This window comes from Pseudopipra pipra, chromosome 3 (genome assembly GCF_036250125.1).
Source record: "Pseudopipra pipra isolate bDixPip1 chromosome 3, bDixPip1.hap1, whole genome shotgun sequence".
NCBI lineage: Eukaryota > Metazoa > Chordata > Aves > Passeriformes > Pipridae > Pseudopipra > Pseudopipra pipra.
In genome coordinates, this window is record NC_087551.1 from 71,723,452 (window position 1) to 71,744,873 (window position 21,422).

At 39.9% G+C, this 21,422-nt stretch overlaps 1 protein-coding gene across 5 annotated transcripts in view; it reads left to right on the forward strand.

Annotated features, from left to right (window-relative positions):
- The first annotated feature begins 2,547 nt into the window (after positions 1-2,547).
- Positions 2,548-21,422, forward strand: part of ATG5 (autophagy related 5) — a 74,978-nt gene continuing 56,103 nt past the window's right edge. For 4 of the 5 annotated variants that reach the window (XR_010429322.1, XR_010429323.1, XM_064649860.1 and 1 more), the window contains exons 1-5: positions 2,555-2,632; positions 3,341-3,501; positions 8,261-8,388; positions 14,906-14,984; positions 20,760-20,922. Coding sequence is in view for 3 of the 5 variants with exons in the window: in XM_064649860.1 (XP_064505930.1) it covers positions 3,394-3,501; positions 8,261-8,388; positions 14,906-14,984; positions 20,760-20,922 (478 nt within the window). In the remaining 2 variants the exon portion in view is untranslated. Of the gene's footprint in view, positions 2,633-3,340; positions 3,502-8,260; positions 8,389-14,905; positions 14,985-20,759; positions 20,923-21,422 lie in introns of all 5 variants that reach the window. The other variant, XM_064649859.1, reaches the window with a different exon arrangement.

Here is a 21,422-nt window from a genome sequence, read left to right on the forward strand (position 1 = left end):
CAGCCTACAAACCCTACTGAAACAACCCTTTTCTACAGAACTCTGAGGAGCTCATAGGAGGAAAGGCAAAGACTAAACCTGTGGTTCTCCTTTGTTTCCTGTAGGGAAATCCATATGTGCAAAGCTTTCTGAAAGTTTGTAAATCCTGTAACCGGGAAAAATCTTTGTAAAAATCTTGGGATTTGGTTTAGGTTTTTTGTTTTCTTCCAGTGGTGCTGGCATCCCACAGCAGCTCCTACTGGTCAGTGCATCCTCATGTGACAGGTTTCAGCAGAGCTGTGACAGCATCAGGGGATTCCTTGCAGAAACACACGGAGAAGTCTCTAGCAGTGTGCAGTGCTTGGGGGCTGGATGCCTCTATAACTGCTGGATCAGCTCCGTGCAAGTCTCCTGCCATTCCAGTCGTTTCCACACCATCCACACTAGTTAAAACTGTGGTGAGTGCACAGGCAATACTTCTGGAGGAGCCTCTCCCCTTCCACTATCGTGCCCAATATGTGTACCCAAGGTGAGTGTCGGTTGTTTATATTTAGGAGCGTAAGGGAACTGGCCCCTTCAGAGCCTAAAGCCCTTGCAGTGTCACATGTGCTGTGTGTCTTCTTTCCCTGTGCTTTGGGTAGACCATACCTAATATTACATTTACTCCCTGTTTACAGCAGTTTATCTGCTTCTTTAATTAATGTCACAAAACCCTCGGAGAAAAGGTAAGGAAAGCTTCACTGTGTATGCCCCCAGGCACAAAATTGCCACACCTTAACTTTTTGCTTCTAGAGCACTAAAAAAAAGGATCATTTTATATTAGGGCTCATGTTCAGAATATTACGTTTTATAAAAAATAGGTCATCATGACAAACTTATTTAAACTGAGGGGAAAAAAAACCCAAGCTCTTCAGACTTTTCTAATCTTTCAGATGACTGAAAAAAATACTAGAGTTACACAAGTCATACTGTTGGGTCAGCAACGCACAAATTAAATAAAATGCGAGTCTTTATGTGAACCCCACGAAAAGTCAGTAATAACTGCAGTCAGTTTCCGAATTCCTTAACACTCCTTCAGCAGCAGTGGCCACTGCGTGACATCTGGTGGCCATAAGGCGGCATGGCCAGAACACGGCACTACTGAAACTGCAGCGTGTGTCACCCTACCAGGTAAACCCACAGCGTATCAGTTCTCCTCCAAGCGGGCCAAACGCCCGCTGTAATAACTATTGCTGCGGTTGTGCGTTTTGCCACGGAACAGCCCAGCTTCGACTACTGCTAGTGTGTGGCACACTAGGATCCATATCTTCCTTGGATTTACGATGTTCCCTCCCACCTGAAAAGTTCTGTCCTTCCTGTGCACTCCTACAACTGCAGGACATGGACATGGGGATTTGCTGAGTGGCAGAATTGTGGGAGATATCCTTTAAAATGCAGAGGTGGAATTCACCGTGAACTCGGCCCTACTGTGGCAATAAAAACCATTCCAGAATGATGCTTTGGTATGTAACAGATGTCACTGGTGGCAGCAGGTACTCCTCATCCTCCAGTGACTGTGCTATAAAATCACAGAATCACAGAACATTAAGGGTTGGAAAGGACCTTAAAGATCACCTAGTCCCAACCTCCCTGGCACAGGCAGGGACACCTCCCACTGGACCAGGTTGCTCAAGGCCTTATCCAACCTGGCCTTGAACACCTCCAGGGTTAGGGCATCCACAAGCTCCCTGGGCAACCTGTTCCAATCTCTCACCATCCTCGCAGTAAAGCATTTCTTTCTAATATCTAAGCTAAATTTCCCCTCTTCCAGTTTGTACCCATTACTGCTTGTCCTATCACTAAAGTTGCTGCTGAAGAGTCCCTCTCCGGCTTCCCTGCAGGCCCCCTTCAGATACTGGAAGGTTGCTATGGGGTCTCCACACAACCTTCTCTTCTCCAGGCTGAACAGCCCCAGCTTTCTCAGCCTGTCTTCATAGGGTAGGTGCTCCAGTCCTCTCAACTTCGTGGCCCTCCTCTGGACTTGCTCCATCTATCAGGGTGGATAAGGTCTACTACACAAAGAATAACACAATATCCCGAGTTGGAAGGGACCCACAAGGATCGTGGAGTCCAGCTCTTGGCCCTGCACAGCACAGCTTCAAAGATCACAACCTGCGCCTGAGGGCCTTGTCCAAACGCTTCATAAACTCTGTTAGGCTTGGTGCTGTGACCACTTCCCTGAAGAAACAGGAGAAGATAACAATTGGGTAAGAGAGAGCAGAGAGATCAAGTGCTCAAAATCCTCAGACGCGCGGCTTATCGACTGAGCGACCCCGTCCCCGCCGCCTCAGGAGCGGGACCGGCACAGCTGCAGCCCGGAGACCTCCCGTCTTCGGCGCTGCCGCTGCAGCATCACCAGCACACTGGGGGCGGCGGGAGACCGACTCCCAGACCGACTCCAGGACGGACTCCGGGACGCACCTTCCCGCCGGGCCCTCCCTCCCCACCCCGCCGCTTCCGGCTTCTGGCGCTGGCGGGGGCGGGGCCGCGAGCCGGGCGGAAGCCGCGCGGCGGACGGCGCGTGCGCTTGGGGGCGTGGCCGCGGCGGGGGCGTGGCAGCAGATCGGTTCCTGCCCCGCGCGCGGGCGAGCGGGTGTCGCCGGTCGCGACAGAGGTAACGGCCGCGCCCACGCGCACGCACGGCGCCCCCCGGCCTCGCCCGCCACCGCCCCCGGGCCCTGCCGCTGCCCGGGGACAGCACGCCCGGCGCTGTCGCCGCGGCGCTCCCGCACGGCGGGAGCACCGCTGATTCACCTCGGGCGGCCGCCGGCAGGGAGGGAGGGAGGCAGGCGGACAGACAGACCGACAGACCCTGCGGGGCCCGGCCGGACCGTCCCCCGAGTTGCTGTCGGGGCGGCCCCGGGGCTTGGGCGGCGCTGGGCGATACTGGGGCCCGTCTTGCGGCCTCGGTGACCCCCGGGCCGGTCCCGGTCCCGGCCCCGGCGGCGGGAGGCCGGGCTCGTGTCGGTGTTCCCGCCCTGTCTGCGGATACGGGCTCTGCCGGCTGCCCGGGGCACCGGGGCCTCGGCGGGTGCGGGAGCTGCGGGGTCACTACGGGGCGGTGACGGGAAAGGTCCCTTTGGCTCTGCGGCTGGGGTGTGATGCAGCCTTAGGAAATGCTGATTTACCCCTTATCCACCATGTGTTTGTAGTTGGGAACTTAATTCATCCCGTTCTTTGTACCAAGTGATGCGTTTAATGCCCCGGTGACAGCGTTGATCACGTCTGCAGGAGCGTAGTTATGGAGGAGCCTTAAATAAGATTGCTTTTTATTCACAGTCGTGCTGACTTGTTTTTTTTTGGGGGGGGAAATGGGTTACAGTTTTAGCTGAAGAAACAAACTGGTCTACATGTGCTTCACTGTCCATTGGAAGAATGACAGATGACAAAGATGTACTTAGAGATGTGTGGTTTGGGCGAATACCGACCTGTTTCACTTTGTATCAGGATGAGATAACTGAGAGGGAAGCTGAACCTTACTATGTGAGTATGACAAAGGTAGTCACAAATAGTCCAATGCCATGGTTATGTTTGTTTCCTTCATTCTCATTGTGTGTTATGAAAAAACACAATTTTTTTTTCCTATTCCTGGTACCTTCTGAAAGTAAACATATAACAATGCTGTGTGATTTGTTTCTCTTCACAGCAGATTGAAAACTTCAATCTTGTTTCACTAATGAGGGAAACTTACCACAGGTCATTAAGATCTTTTAAAAAAATTATGTAAAAATCAAATATTAAGGTAAAAGAAGGAGGCTCTACATGAGTTTGTGTGTTCTTGGATAGTGACCAGAAGGGAGGGAACTTTTATGGTATCTTAATATGAAAATACTCAGTCAGAGCTTTATGAAATCCTAAACACTAAGATTGGTCACCTGTGTAACACAAACTCAAAATGACCACTGGCTCCAGTATTTCTGCTCATGGATGACTTCTGCTTATTTTCCTTTATTTAAATGCCAGCAGCCATGAGAGATCTACCTCAACAGTAAGAAAAGCAAGTAGAATGATTTAACAGAATAGTGCCTGAACTGGATTGCTAGCTGATGATAAAAATGAGGATGATGGATATATTTGAGTTGTAAGCTGGAAGTGCCTTCTATAGTCACGTGGTATTTATTTATACTGTACTCATCAGTTTTCATTCTTTCAGCACCTAATAGACATTTGATTCATAGAGAATGTTAGCTGATTCAGTGAAACTTAAATTTGAAATGTAACAAGTGCATGGAAGGAATATCCTGAATTACTAGTTTTTATGTGATCCTGAATTTCTTAAGTCTTGTAATATCCCATTATACACTGAGTAGAACTTTTTTTCTGTGTTCAGTAGCATCTTTGCGTCATCAGTTTCTGATTTACTGAGTCAGAAATGTGTATTTATTGGGGTTTTGAAATGTAATAAACCATAATTGCTTTTTGTTCTGTGATAATAGTGCTCATCTTTCTATATTTTAGTTTTACCACTGGTAAAAGATAAACACTTTTACATCATAACTAGCTACTTTACTTCTGAGCTACCTCAAAGTCTCACACTTTAAATTATATATATGTGAGTTAAAATATATGTGCCTGCATTGTGTAGGAGCTACTTGAAAGGTATGAGTTTAAATATAGAGATGCACAATCTCAATCTGTTTAACATCAGCATGGAAACTCTGAAACCATGTTATCTTCATGGTGTGGCCAAGGAGATAGTTTTAAGCTGGTAGGGTTTCTTTTATTTACTCCGCTTAAACTGTGCACAAAAATTCTCAATGCTTAATTCTTTATTTCTGCAAAATATGATTATTCACACATAACAATTCTAGAATTTTAGTTTCTTCATTTTTCAGGTCATGTTGGAGCTAATAGTATAGCTTTGCTTCTTGAAAGGACCAAGGAGTGATGCATATATGCATCACCTTATGACACTGCATGGGGGTTGGAGAAGTAATTTAAAAATAACTTGTCTATCTTTTGGAAAGAGTAATCACATAAAGACTAGGCAGCTCTGGTAAAACACTGTCCTGTTGCTATAGTCAAATCAGGTAGGTTTCTGCAGAGTTACACTGGAAATGGATATTTTGATTTTCTTTGGAGTGTTTCCTACAGATGCTTGTTTTAAGTGGAAGCGTATTTAGGAATAGTTAGGTTGAACTACTTTTTACTCCTGATCTATCTGATTTTTCCCTTGTCCTAAAGTTGTTATGAATTTTATTTTAAAATTATGTACTGTTTGCCTCTTTGTGCAAACAACAAGAAGAAAGAAAATGTATACAGGAAGCATAGCACTTATTGGCTGAGAATTGTCCAGTGTATAAGGAACAAAATTACAGCAGAAGACAGTCTTAAAATGATGTTCTGCTGAAGGGTCTAGTCTTTAACAGGGCCACTCTTTTAGCTTCCTCGATGTCAAAAGTGTTGTTTTGTTAAGGTGTCTGTAAGAGTGAGCAACGTGAAGCCATTCTGTGTTAGAATGCTTTGTTTCATCTTCCTGGACACTTTGCTGATCAGACCAGTCCAGTTCCTGTTAAGTCTGTGATTTTTCTGTTTTACAGGGTTTTGCATGTAAAATACTGTTTTGCTTTACAATAAAACCTGTGGAGATATCTGGAGAGGTGCTCTTTTTACACAATGATATATTGCAAACATTTACTTAGGCATTAGGAGTTCTTTGTATTTCATTTATCCTCCCGGTTCATAAGAAAACATTTCTGGTTATTGTGACTAAATACTCTAGCAATATACAATATGCAAAAGGAAGGTGTTGTTGCCGTTTGTGGAATTCTAGGGATGGCATGTTCTAGCCTACTAGGATTTATTCTGCCTGCTAATGTATTTGGAGATTTACTTTTGGTTTTTTAATTTAATAAGGAGAACTTCTAATCTTATTTGTTATCTTTCTGCTGGTGGAGAAGGGATATTAAAAGGTAACAAAATGAACATGTTTTTAAACTATGCTTTTAAATATCTCAACAGATTTAGTATACTTGTAAATATCTAAGATAATTAAAGCTAGAAAAGTGATAGAATTGGATCCTTCCATTTTTCCCATGGAAGGGGAAGGCTGTAAGAAGGTAAAAGAGGTGGGAAGACCAAAAAAAGAGTTCAGTGGGTTCTACAAATGCTCAGTCCCTGATCAACTGTTGGGTTTTGTACTTAAGAGAGGCCTTTGAGGAGTGCTGGCCACATTCTGTTAAGTTCAGCTAAATGCTGAATGGTTATTGTCTGTGATCTCTAATTGTGTTGAAATCAAAACTGCATTGTTCTTTCACACTACAAACTGAAGTAAAATATTTTACAGAGGAAGTTACACAGTTTAAATGGTTATGTCAAACACTGTTGCAATAAATAATGCTTTAATATATTTATCTATTCCAGCATGGCTGTGCCACATGCAGCATGCTGAAAATTGGCTTTTGTAACAGTCCAAATAAGTCTCATCAGAATACACCAGCGTTGATTTAATTGTAAATATCACACAGAAATAATACAAAATTGTTACCAAAAATATGATTGGGATAGCCTGGAATTTATTCCCTCAGGAACAATCAGTGGATATGTGGAATAGGTTAATAAAGGATAAGATTATATTGTTGTTCAAGTCATTGAAGTACCAAACAATTCTCACTTGAGTGTGTACATGACTCCATTGAATTTATTGAGTTTATTTACCTTTTAAAAATGAAGTCTGTGTTTTGATTACCTTGCTGAATTAGACTCCTATAAAACAAGGGAGAAACAATACGATGATGGTATTAAAAGCAAAGCTGGATAAAGAAAACCTTCTACTACATAGAAGATTGAGTGTTATCTGACATCATGACTGTGATGGTGGTGAGGCTTGATCTTATGTAGTTTTATATAATCGTAAAATTTAGGTGTATCACAGATGTAACCTAATGTAGCATTATGTAAAAAAACCAATCAGTTCTCTTCTTATAAGAACTTGATTTACTCTCCATACTTCTTTATGAATCTGATATTTATAAATTATAATACCATGGCCAAAATATTATCTAATTTATATATTAAAGTGTGGTCTAACTTGGAGAAATTCTGGAAGAATGTTGCAGCAGAGATCAAATTTTCCATCAGGCAAATATATCCTTATATGGTTTGGGATGTGTGTACCACAGACATTCACTTAAGTCTAGCATTATTCATATACTATAAAGAAAATACTTCAGGAAGCAACACTGGTTATGAGGAACACTGGAAAACAAATGTTTCTCTAAATATGCAAGATGATACAGGATGAATACTGTTAATTTAAAATGTCTGTTCTACAGCTAATGGTGATTTTACAGGGAGGTTAAGCTTTTCTCATTGGGACACTGAAATGCATTGTTTGTTAATGCTTACAGACTGATTTATCTGAAGTAAATGTGCCACACAGTTGTCAGTTAGAGCTCTGATTGATGCAGTCTGCTTAACCACTCTTATTAGGCACGAGATTTTTAAAAAACAGAGGGGAGGAGGTTGCAAATAAAATAGCACAGCATTCTGATTTGAATAGTGTATAATGGTACACTTGAGAAAAAAAGATAGTATATGAGAATGCTGTAAGAAGGTATCTTGTTTCAACCGATAAAATATTTACAGTTTTCTTTCTGATTTTAGTTGCAGGGCGAAGGTTAAATAGTGGAAGAATCATAGTAGCCTTGACTAATATGTCAAATTGGCAAACCCAGTGCAAAGAAAATGGAAATTGCCAGCTATTGGAAGTATAAAACACTTGAAAATCAAACCCTTAAGCAGCTAGTTTTCAATCTTTTTTTTTCTTCCTTGTATTTGAATTTCCATTTTGAAGTAATAGCAGATACACAGTTGGTCATTCTATACAGTAAGTTAGAATCTCTTCTTATGTGTTCATATGAAAAAGGTTTAAGACTTCATTATTTAGCCTGCTTAAATACAGAAAAGTGGAAATTGAATTCCACTGTTCTCCCTCCCACCCCATTGAAAGAATCAATAACCCAGTTTTATACTATTTTTTGCTATTAATTTTTTTACAATTTTTTGTGTTAGTGTGTTGGATACTGATATTCTTCATCTTCTGAGTACATAATTTTATAGCCTTTCATTACCATTAATTAGTAAACTAAAGATGTTTAAATGTCTAAAAGACATTTTACCTTGAAAAAGGGAAACAGAGAATGCTGACTGAATTTTTGTTATGAAAATGCCTACTTGTTACAGATTTTTATTAATTTAGTATATTTTATATATACTCAAAGCTTCTATAATTTTTTTTCAGTTGCTTTTGCCAAGGATAAGCTACTTGACATTGGTAACAGACAAAGTGAAGAAACACTTTCAGAAAGTTATGAGACAAGAGGAAGTTAGTGAAATATGGTTTGAATATGAAGGTACACCACTGAAATGGTGAGTTTATTTAACTTTGTACCTTTATGCAGTTTGTCATGTCATGAGTTCCCAGGTTCAGCACAGTATCAGTACTTCTGAACTAATCACTCCCTTGGGTTTCAAAGATGGCAAAAGAGGAGGAGGGTAAGAAAAGCATGTTGTTTGGGAAAAAACAAAAGAAGATTTAATTTTATACATATAGTAAAATACGGGGAGAATAAAAACCAGTATGTTCAAGGCAGAGGTTGTTCTGTGCTTACCATTTTTGTTCTAGTTGTTAGTGTAACATGAAATGCCTGTGGTTTTGGCTTTGCTGTTTCTTGCAGGAGAATCACCAAATAAGTCTTGCTTTAACTTGTTCCACCTTCTTAAAATATGCCTAATGACACAGATAGGAAGTACTTTATTTCTGGAATCTGAGTGCAAATAGGTTACATGCTTAAAGATAATAAAACATGTAACAGTTTTCACTGGTGTGATATGTGTTTGTACTGTAAAACAGTCTAATACTGATCTGCAAGCTTTTGTTGAATTCGATTAGTTCAACTTTATTTTTGTTCTGTCATATAGTCTATTCAAACTATCTTCTTTTGGGTTTTTGGGATTATGGGGGTTTTTTTGTGAGAGGTTAGGGAATCAGACTGACATTGTTTCATTTAATTAATTTGGTAAACACTGTTCATCAGATATTGTTTTTTCCTCTGCTGGGAAAGAGTTTTAAAGAAAATACTTTAAGAGCTGCAGTGTTTGCTAACTCTATATAGATAGCATCAGCTCTCCAGAAGGTATTTAGTATTTTGAATGCTGAAGAGATTTTTATCTCTTTTTATTTCCTGTATCATAGCAGGAAAGAAAACTACCAGTGATGTTTTTTATCTTCTTGAACCTAGAGTGTCTTATGACAAGCATTACATTGTGGAGTCCCTGTAGACTTGGTGATATAGTAGATCTCTTCTAGTCTTTTTTTTCTTTGAGAGCAACCTTAGTGCCTTAAAAATATGTAAATAGAAAAAAGTATAAAAACTACCTTTTTTACCTTTTTCATAACTGTCTGGCAAAACCAGTTTTAGACATCTATTTAAATTATCTAGGATTTAACAAGAATTTCTTGTGTGCCACAGTGACTTTGAGTTGTGGATACTGTCTAAATAAACAGCAAGGTACCAAGTTTTTCCTGGTTTGTTCATAATCTCAGATGGAAAATGGGAGGAAACTCTAAGCTTTCACCGAAATTGTAAAAAGAAATGAAAGAGAGGCTTTTTATATCAGTCAAAAATACAACTGTATTTTCTATAAGTTTTCAAATATCGTAATCATTAAACTAGAATTAAAAAAAATAATTGTAGAATAAAGAGTAAAATATAAATTATAATTCTAAAATTAAGTGATGAGTTAGTAAACTCATTGAACATTGAGATGGAAACGAATAGTGTAATGATGATCTGCTAATTAAGGCTCTGATCTTTGAGAAAAGCTCAGTGTATTCTGCCAGGAACAGTGTTGATTTCAGTGGAATTGCATTTCTAAGGAAAATGCTACCTGTAAACCATTATTTTAGGAGAATGGTAATTCCATATATAACCGAAGCTTCTTCCAGGGAAGACCCAAATACCAGAACTGAGAATTAGATTGAGCTAGTAGTTTGTAGAGAAGGAATAGTGAGCATTAATGTGTAATATTTTTAGCTATGACTTCTGCATTCAGAATCAAATAGAACTTGTTAATAATCTTGCCTATTTTAATTGTTTGCTTTTTATTGTGAGGTCATGTTGCTTACAGTCAGTGCAGTTTCATACCTGGGTGGGATGAAGTGTATCTCTGTTCAGCTGCAGCTCTTCTCTTTTCCAGTGAGATTTTTGGTGGAAGTCTGAAACATAGTTTCAACTTCATGGGCTGCAGCACATGGGCCAAGTTCCTGAAGGAGGAGGAAGCTCTCCAGGTCTGGAGTTACAGGGGCCTGGGGCTTCCCACTGAGATTGTTGGGACAGGGAAGATGGTCTCTTTGCCTGCAGAAGGTGTGTGTACTGGGGGGGAGGCTCTGTGTCACCAGGGTAAAGGGCTGCAGGGAGAGGTTACCAGACTGTGCAGCATTAGTGACTACAAAAGGAAATAGATCAAATCTCAGAGACCCTGCAGCTACAGGAGCCTAAACCTACAATTACACTGAAAGAAATACAGGCAAAATCTGTGGTTATTGAATTAAAAGCAGTCTCTGAAGACATGGAAGAGCAGGAAGCTTATGAGTTCTGGCAACAGGAGGAAGGTTTCAGCGTAGATTCAGTTCTGGCTGCAGGTGAAGGACTGAAAGCTTTGTGCAGTGATGCATCTGATGTTGCTGAGTCTGAACTGTGCAGGGGCACAAGGAGGAAATGACAAAAATAAGTCCAAAGCCTGTATTCTGCTTATTGTCATTTCTCCAGGATTTTTAACTCTGCCATTTCACGGTCACTACAGCTAAAGCTGCCACTGATTATCATATCCAAAACTCTTTTGTCTTGTTAATAAGTAACAGATTCAGCTGTGGGTCATGTCTGGTCCATCCATCTTGACTACTTGTGTCTCACTGTCTAGATGTCGGAGATTAACATGAAAACAGTGTCTGTGATGCAGAACTTCTTGAGTTTTTTAAAGAAGACTTCTATCTATTTCCTTACCTGGATTGCATGATCTGTTGCCCTGACTAGTACTTCCTCTGATCCTGAACCACAAGAACTCAACCAACCTGTTGTCTGTCCCATTAAGTTTCATCCATCTAAGCTGCTCCCTCACATGGATGACAGCCCTCTGTCCTCATCTGCCCTGCATGTCTTTACTGAGCAGTTTACATCAGTCCTTTCACAACAGTATTCCACTTGTGCAAGCTGTCTCACTCCATCTCAGGCAGACCAGCACTATCACAGTTATGTTGCTGCATGTGGAACTCTAGTTTCTCCTGCTTGTTTCCCAAGCTGTGTGCACTTATGTAGACACAATTGTGGTAGGTTCTCTTCTACCTGCTTTTATCACTTTGACATCTCCCTTGTAGCTGTCACTTTTCGTCACTTACTTTCAACACATGTCGATTAATTTCTGTTTATCTGTGGGGTTTTATTCACATTCCTGTTTATGATCTAAAACTCTCCTTACCAGGCTGCCCAACCTGAAGGCAAAGATACTTGTGTCCCACTTAGGTGGATTCCATCTCTCCCCAGCATTCCTTTATCCCCAAAGAATGTCCTGTGTATGTAAAAGCCAAGTCCAGTTACTCACACCTCTGAGCCAGTGTCCTTTTATGGCAGAATTGTGGAGATGCCACCTAGCCTCTAGAGCTGCACAGTCACTTTTGATACACTCAGGAGTTCCCTTGCAGCACTTAAGATTTGTGCCCATGTGGGTGAACAGCAAGGACTAATAATCCAAACACAGGACAAACTTTGCTAATCTGCAACTTCTTAACAAGCGACAGACCTCTGCAGGTTAACAAGTGAGGTTGGCAGATGGGGGAGAGCTCCCTCCTGTGTAGGATAGTCTCCTAGTACTATCACTGCTTCCTCTTGCTGTGGATGTGCTATTCAGACAGCTTCCTCAGAACTTCCAGCTGCTTGTCTGCCATTGAGGCACTGATAGCAGGTAGAGAAGGAGCCTGCCCTCTTGCCAGAGGTTAAGGAAACTTTTCTGTCTGACCATCCAGGATGGTGTGGCAGTCACATACTCGCACCACCTGAGCTGGGACCGAGGTCCCTTTGCAGCTGGCGTCTTCAGGGACCTGATGGGTGTCCTGTGTGACCCACCCCATGTGCTCACAGTCAGACGAGGTTTCCTTACTGGCTTGACCCTTGGCTTCCCAAAGCAGTCCCAGACGTCTGGATCCTGAAAATAGTTTCATTGTGGTGCCAATGAAACAGAATAACAGAATAACAGAATAACAGTTTGAGCTGGGTGCCTCTGAAGAGGTACCCCAAACAAAGGAAACCCTGTGCTTTTATACCCTCTTGGTGTATGTGTGCGATAGTCTGGGGTTTTCCTGCTGGGTCGTTGACTCTCGCTGCGTCTCCAAGTGTCTGGTCCCCTGGCCACAGCCACAGGTCCCCGTGCCCTTTGTCATGCAAGGGCTTGGTGCCAGTTCCCAGCCTTTTGCTTTGGGCTCCCTTCACCCAGAGCTCAACCTGCAGCTGGCACTGCAGCTGTGCACCAAGCTACCTGCCCCGAATGTATTCCTTAATACTAGAAGACTCTGGTCTTTCCCATCTTTTGAGTCTCCGTTGACCACTCCAATGACTGCCAACTCTCCTCCTTGTCAAGTTCTCATCTCTGCAAGGTCTCAATGAAGATGCCATCCATCTCTTCATTTTTCCTGATGGTGTGCAGCCCACTGACCTCCTGCAGCTCTGTAATTTGGTGACATAGCTCCTTCACTAACAAGCACCTCCTCTAGGCAATGACATTTCCTCTGCTTGCCTCAGCCCTCAGGAAAGGTCCCAAGCTCTTGTGGCAGCTTGAGACCCGGAGAGCTGCATCCTTTCTCAGGCAGCTTGAGACCTGGAGAGCTGCATCCTTTCTCAGGCAGCTTGAGACCTGGAGAGCTGCATCCTTTCTCAGGCAGCTTGAGACCTGGAGAGCTGCATCCTTTCTCAGGCAGCTTGAGACCTGGAGAGCTGCATCCTTTCTCAGGCAGCTTGAGACCTAGAGAGCTGCATCCTTTCTCAGGAGCTGTGCCTGAGCCACATGCTATTCTGATGTGCTGGAGTGGTTGCTTCAGCAGATGCTAGAGGTTGACACCCTACAGCTTGTTTCCATCCTGTTTGAGCACTTGGACATGGCCTTCAATGGAGCTTTTGTCCCCTTTCTGTGCATTGTATTCTAGCCCTGGATGCATAGGTGTCTCTCTTGTACCAACTGGGTGGATGACTGACCCTTCCTATTCTTGAATCAGTGGAAGACAGAAGGTCAAAGCACCATTTGATCAGGCATCTATCAGCTGTGCAAAGCACAGGGATTTTACTGAAAACACCTTGAACTTCATTATGTAATCTATACTGGGTAGAAGATACAGAGGTAGACCAAGACCTGATGCAGGCATTTTTGTGTGGGTGTGGGGTTTTGTTTTGTTTTTGTAGTTATCTATTCTATTGTATAGATGGAAAGTAACTGGAAGTAATTGTTCGTGTTTGTGAAAGTTTGTGTTCATCTTATTATCAAAAGAAATCTGACTTTTGTTAGTTAACTTGTCTGAAAAGCACTCTTTCATGGAACTTTTGCTGAGTCCCTATTAAGGGACATGATTAGCAGTTAGTAGTAAAAAGTCTTGTGGTAAGAACTTGAACGTTAGCAGTGAATCAGGATAAATCTGGATATGTACTCTATTGTTTGTTCTCGTGTAAGTTCAGGAATTGTAGTAGTTTTTTGGGTTTTATTTTGCTGTTGTGGTGAATTTGTCTTAGCTTTGGGGTAGCTCACCTGCAGAGGGTGCTAAAGCACTGCTGTGTAAGAATTTAACAGGTCAGGAAGCTGGCTTGGCACAGGTGCTTTTAGAGCAACGCTCTCGGTTATTACTCTTCAGAGTTTAAAACTTATGTATGTGCTTGGTTCTGCGCCCTGTGCTCAGTCCCATTCAATTCAGTGAAGCTACTGAGTTTACACTTAAACGTGTGTTTATCTCTTTGTGGGATGAAAAGCTAGTAAGGCTCTTTTAGTTATGATTTTTGAAAGATAACAGAATGGAACTTGATGTGCTAAAAGAAAAAAAATTATCAAAAATCTTGCCCTTGTCTGCATGTGAGAAAACTGAAGGAAGAGCTTTTTAACCAGTGCCTGTAGAAGTTTTGTGTGTGTGAGATTTATTCCTTATACCTCTGGGAGCTGTATCTTCCAATGAATTTAAAGGAGAGAAAGCTATAAACCAGAAGTGAATACTTGGAGGAAGCAAGCTTCTTTATGTAGCTCCTTTAATCTAGAATACCACTGAAATACAAAATTCCAATTTATTTTTTTTCTTCCCCTTTCATTCTTTTTAATTTGATAGTAAAGATATAGAGTTCATGTTGATCTATCCTCTTTCAGCCCTTTTCAGATGTAATTTTTTCACTTTGCTGTTTATTCTCTACAATGACATCAGGCATGTGAGAGGGGGAGAGGATGTTAAGTGACTGTGTGGTGTAAACCCAGGGCATTGAAATATCTGAAAGCATGTAGGCTTTTCTGTCAGACCAACTATTCCTGCCACTGTTACACTTTTTAACTAGAAGTTCTGTTTTGAAGGGCTCCACAGAGCAGCTGTAGGCCACGTAATGCTGTTGCAAAAGTAGCAGTGTTTTGTGGCTACAGCTTGGAGACCATGGGTTTAGGTATTGAACATGTAAATTCCAGGCTCAATTCTGCCAGAAACTGTCGGTCATTTATACTTGCCTGTATAATTTTTCTGAATAAGCAATAAATAATGCTAAGTGTGGGATTCAAACAGCTAATATTTTTTTTGTGTAAATGCAAGTATGTTAACTGTTATATGTAGAAATAAATTCACAGTGTCTATATTAAATTAATATCTTGTCATTTTTAGGCATTACCCAATTGGTTTGCTGTTTGATCTTCATGCATCAAATACAGCCCTTCCTTGGAGCATCACAGTACATTTCAAGGTAAAACTGAAATACACTCTTAGTTAAGAATAAGTGAGCATAAGATTGCATGAAGTTTGGAAGCTAGGAAAAGGTTTCATAATTATTTTATAAAATAAGTGAATGTTCATTCTTCAGGAAGTGCATAAAGCTTTCTGTAAATCTGCAGTTGTTTTCCATGAGACTGTGTGTGCTTTCATGACTTCCCTTAGAAAATTATCCCGTTTTCTGAAAATCCAAAAGTGTTTTTCACGATAAGTTATGAGACAATGTCAGTGCAATTAAGTAGATAAAAGAGAACTTTCCATAATGTTTTTTATTCTATCATCTGGAGTTGACTGAAGATTGGGAAGATTGAGAAGTGCTCATCCTTTTAGGCATATATGAGCATGGATATAAGATACTGTAGAAAACCTTAAAGTCAGGGAATGCTGCTGTACTTCATGTTGGTCCCTTTTAGAGAACTGAGTGAAATTACTTTCTTCTTGTGGCAGCTGAGTCACAAGAGAGACAGTATTTTGATTCTACATTGTAAAACCATTAGGTATTAGTAATTGCACTGCTGATCTTTGTTCTGAAAGGTACTTGAGCAGGGCGAGCTTTGGTGCAGGATTCTTGCATACCCTGAAATGCATTGAGACAATAATTTTAGGTATGTTTTGAATTCAAAAGCACAACTAAAAATCAGGGATATTTAATTTTGAAATGTTAATTTCTCCCTTGTAAAAGAAACAATACAGTAGGAAAACTGATCTGAAGGAAAGTGCTAGGTTAATAGGCTTGACTTCAGTGTGTGAGAAATTTGAATGAAATTAAAAATGTACTGGGAAGTAGTTGTTTTGAACGTTTTCATTCAAACAATTAGTCTCTTCAAGGTGTGTTAGAGAAGTTTTTTTTAGCTGTAGTCGTATTCTTTTTGGAAGTGTACACTAAAATCATACATTCTTATTATATGTATTTCTACATGTTGAAATTTTTAAACTGACTAAATAAATCTGAAGTTAGGGGTGTTTTTGAAGCCACTGTAATTGCTGCACTTCTGTCTGATAAATGTCAGAAACCTGGGATGAAGTAACTTCCAGAGTGTTCTGAAGAAAATGTAGGGCATCTAGTTTCATAAATCATGATTTAATTGTTATGTTCTGAGAGCTCTGGCCTATTAACAGTGGCATTGTGTGGATGTTGCCATTGCAAAGTAGAGGCATCTAGAGAATTAAGTTGCAGCACCACAGCTTCTCTATTTCATCCAGTAATGTAAATTGATTTTAATGTCCTTATATTGCTGCTTACCAAAAGATCAGCTACTTTAAGTTTTTCTCAAAGGTGTACATTAAAGATCAACAGAAATAATTTACTGCTAAGGCAGTGTTATTTTAAAAGCTGATGTATTTTAGTGATATGATACCTTGGAGTTAGCACCTGCATAATTGCTCTTCCCATTTTGATGTAATCTGAAAGTTTATTTAAATAACCCCCTCTTAATCCCTAAAGTCAAAACATAACTGAAATATATCGAAATATGTCAAAATATTGACAAGGTTTACATGTGTTACAATTTCTTACAGCTGAATAGTTTAGCTGTGGGATTTCTGCCTAGACTATTCTTTTAATTTCTGTGTAGTTGTTCTTCAAAGAGTCATAATTTTCATTTGGCTTAATTGAACAGTGTTAAATTTTTCTGAGGTTTTACTTTTGTTGTCATGGTTGTCTCCTTTCTTCTACCAAAGCATGCAGTCAACAACAGATAACTCAAACATCTGTAAAGAGTGTTTTTCAGCTTTAAAAAAAAAGTCAAACTCCCCCTATCAGGTTTCTTTGTTTAAAGTTCAAAACATGAAAAAGGTTTATTTCTGTTCAGCAGAAGTTTGGAAGTTGACAGATGCTTGTAATTGTCCTCCTGTGTTATGTATGCAGACCAAATAATAAACACACTTAGTCTTTGCATTGAAGAATCAGTTTATTATTTTGTTCTTCAAGTATGCAATAAAATAACGTGCATTTATATCTTGTAAAGTTGAAAAACAGTTGCATTAAGTAGTTGCGTAAGGGTGAGCTTGAACAGCATGCAGTCTGAGAATCATGAGAGGCTATAGACTGGGAAGTTGCTTTTTTTACCCAGGTGTGGCTTTAGAGGAGGAGGGAAACTCTGTCCCTTCCTGTTAAAATCATCTCATGTTACTCTGCAGCATGCTGAGCACTATTCATGTTCTCAGTGTGGCAATCAACTCTCCAGATTTTGGGCAGTAGATAAGAAGTGGTGAACTGTTCTGGAAATAGTTGTACTACTGGAGAAGAGGAAACTGGGTGTGCCAGGGGAAAGGCTGATGTTCTCCTGCTGCTGAAGCCCTTATCTGCTGGTGCCTGTCTCTCCACCCATGACCTGATGTAGAGGAGGAGAGACTGCATCTGTCCTTACATAACAGCCATCATCTTGGTATTTTTAGGTGAAAATTGGGTTGGGTGGAGTGAAGAGGAAGTACTTTTCCATGTAGCATATGGATAAATTGTGGAACTGCTAGGAGATATTGGGGAAGCTAGAAGTATAAATGTATAAATTTTGAAAGATGGTAACTAAACACAGATACATGGATGCTCTCCCTGCCACTGGATACATTCCTTGTGGTTTTTCATGCCCTGTTTTCTGTAAATGTAGTCTAATGCAACTAGACTGTCACAGTATAAACAGATGTTTTGTTAACTAGAACTGATAGATAAATATGGGTGGAATGGAGTTGTGAAACCAGACTGTTGAAATTGCCTGTGAGGTTGTTCAGCCGTTTTATATGAGAGGTCATTTAGTGCTCCTGTCTGTACAAATGATACCTGTTTCTTTACGACCAGTTCATGCTGCAGGTGTCTGCTTGTATGTGAAAATAAAAACCAGTACTCATTGAGATTTTGAAGAAAATTGAAGTCAACCCTTGGTAACTTTTCTTTCAAAGATACAGAACATGGAGGCAGTGAGACATAACCAATAAGAGTACTTGAATTAAAGCTGCTTATGTCATCTCTAAAACTTTTTGCGAATCTCCTAGTTGTAGAGCCAGGGGTGGCTATCAGCTTGTTTACGATTGACCCTTTCTTCAGGGAACAGTTGATCACTGTTTCCTCAAGTAGAAAGAAGGCAAGGAGAATTTAGAAAAAAATAAAATACAAGCACACGTGATCTGTATATAAGTATAAAACTTATTATTCTATGCCCTGAATTATAAATCAGTGGGGATGCTGTATTTTCTGTTGATAGTCTCACGTAGATGAAACTGTTTCATATGCTTCTTGTAGACGCAGCAGGGTTTTTTTTCTAAGTTATCACTTTCATATTTAGGTTTTTCAGCTTCTGCTTACAGTACTGCACAGAAATGTGTCACTGCTTTCCTACTAAAGAAAAGAGTAGACAGCACTGAGATTCTTTCTAGGAGTGTTTTTGAGCCTTTCACAGTGTTACTCCTTAGAAACTGGGAAAATTAATCATGCCACACCTAGTTCTACGCCTGTGGCTAGATTCTTTACACTAGCTTAGCTAGCTCTGACCAGTTTTAAATATATCCTTGTTATTCTGCAGACTACACTGTGTATGAACCCACCCCCAGAGACTGAGATTTCCTGCAATTTGAAATTCATTGAAAGAAAGTCAGCAGGAAGATATCTACTTGTAGAAAGAGAGAAATGTCCAAAATAAGACCCTGCAGTTCAATATTTAGACATCTGTGTAGCAAAACAGTCCTTGTAACAAAACTGTTGTTTTCATAAACTTAGCTTAACTGTCAGCTTTTAACTATGAAAGTAATTTTCTAGGTTCCTACATTTCTTGGCATTAGGTATATTAGGTTTCTTCCATTTTTTTGAAAGATGCCAGTGTCTCATTTTGAATTCTTGCATGTAAAGAACTTTTTTGATCTTTTAAGTATGCTATTTCTGTCTGTTCGTTTCTTGTAGATTGGTTACCAGATATTACATTTTTTATTTGAGCAAGTAAAGTGAACTTCTGAAAGTATTTTACAGGCCTATGCAGATGTCAATTGGAAAATAACAATCCCAGTAATGTTTTTCTAGTAATCTTGGGCCCAATTATGCTGAGACATTCAGCTTTATAGGATAAAATGGGAGTGAGGTCTGCCCTAGAAGAACTTTCCTTATTGTTCTGTCCTGTTTAATGTCTTTATACTTGGCCATTCTCATATGAGAAACCAGATTTACCTCTGTCCTTAGATTTCTAGTCAGCTTAACATGCATCAGTCCTAAATAACAACAGTGCTCCCTTTGCTACTTCAACACCAAACCACATAAACTTTAGTGGAAAAGAGACTAACAGTCTTCTCTTCACTTTATGGCCGTTTTTGGAGAAAAACCTTTTGATCCGCAGTTTCCCGAGTTTGGGTTCATAAGGAGAAATCCCTATGTAAAATTCAATTATTTAATTTCCAACTCTTTTCAATAACCTAGTCAGGAGGGAACTATCACTGTTGTCCTCAGAACTTCCTTCAGGAAAGGCAATCCCCAGCTCCCTTTCACATTGCCTACTGGTAGTGAGTTTTTCATATTTTGGGTTCCTGTATTTTGAAGCATTTTTCACTATTTTTTCCTGGGTTTATGTGGAGGAGTGAAGGTATGGGGTTTTTTGCAGTGTTACATTGCTCCTACTGCGACGTGTTAAATATGTTGTAAAGGCTTTTGAAAAATATCCCATTATATGTGCTTATATTCCAAAATGGTTTTGACAGTCCCTCACAAAAGCTTTTTGAAGTGCTAATTTGTAGTGGATTAAGAGGAAAGGGCCTCTGGTGGAATAGGATGAGAATTAAAGTATAAAACTGTGGCACGCCCTTGTTATGGAAGGGAGTACTAATGGTGCCACCGCTCTGGTTTGGCTTTGAGCTTTGCTCAGTTCAGTATGGTCATAAGCAACTGTGAAAATAAGATGAATAAGAAGGGAATAAAATAGACTGGTTTTTAAAACTTGTAATAACTAAAGGTAATGGATTTGTGGTAATGAGTATTTATGTTATTATAAAAAGGCAAGTGATAGTAAGTGATGATAAATATAAAAGTTAGAGGAAGAACAACCACAACTGTATGCCTTTACAGTGCAGGACTTCTGATCAGTTAATTTCCAAAGAAATATTTTTAGTACCTGAGCAAGATTTACTACTATAATTCCTTAATAAATTAATTAGGAGAGGTAGTTGTCATTTATTGAGGGGATAAGAGTTACGTGAGGAATGGTAGCTGTGCATTTGTGACGCTGAATGCAGTGTACCAGCCCTAACTAAATAAAAGGGGTATAGAATCAAGTCACAAGAGCTAGCAATAGTCACATGGATTAGGTAAAGTTGGAGCTGACAAGGATTTCCAGTATCTCTCAGGAAAAATGTTTGTAAGTGGAGATATGCTGTAGTTCATATATGTGGATGATACTACTTGGAGGAAACATTTTTCAAGGGCCTACATAGAAAGGGGTGATAAACTACCACTGAGAGTCAGTATGAATTAGATGCTTGTCATTTACTTCCCCCCATTTTCTCCTGTTTGTTGCCTGAGAATTGAACATCTGCTTGAAAACATGTTAAAATTCTGTTTTTACAGAAAATTGTTCAGCTTTTATTTTTCCTGAAATATTTTCACTGCAAACTGTTTCTTTTCAGCAGAGTGGATGGTTGTTACATTCTTCCATAAAGTAGAAGATTCCAGTATGCTTCTTTTGCATAAATATATGCCTGTTTTAAATTATCATTTATTCTTCATCATCCAAGGTATGTGATGCAGTTATTTCTCTTGATCTATCATTTCTCTTTGTAGAATTTTCCAGAAAAGGATCTTCTACACTGCCATTCTAAGGATGTGATTGAAGCTCATTTTATGGCTTGTATAAAAGAAGCAGATGCTTTAAAGCACAAAAGTCAAGTCATCAATGAGATGCAAAAAAAGGATCATAAGCAACTGTGGATGGGGTTACAGAATGGTAAATACATCAAGTATTAATTATATTTAAGTCTAGCAAACTAATAAATATTTTTTTCAAATTGGAGTTGTGCTGGGGGATATAAAATGTCATTGTTCTGCAGAATTTTTGTCTAATGTCATGGAAAGCATGGATAGTTTTGGTGGGTTTTTGGTTTTTGGTTTTTTGGGTTTTTTTTAACTAAAGTCGTCATTTTGGTGATAATTCAAATGTGGCTTGAGTTATTCGAGGAACTAGATTGGGTTGTGACTGTTTTAACAAACCGGAATTAGGAAAAAATCAAAATAGATAAATGTTGTTTAACATACTTTTTGGGAGACACTTGGTGTGTTAAGTGCTCAGTATTAGCGATCTTGGACCACAAAGAAAAGAGATTGTCTCCTAGAGGATTTTATAAAAGTGTTCTTATTTTGCACAGATGGCATAAATCTGTATTGGAATGCAAAATAAAACTTCTTTTGTTTGTAGTGTCTTCCCTTGTTATGATTCTTAGAGTCCTT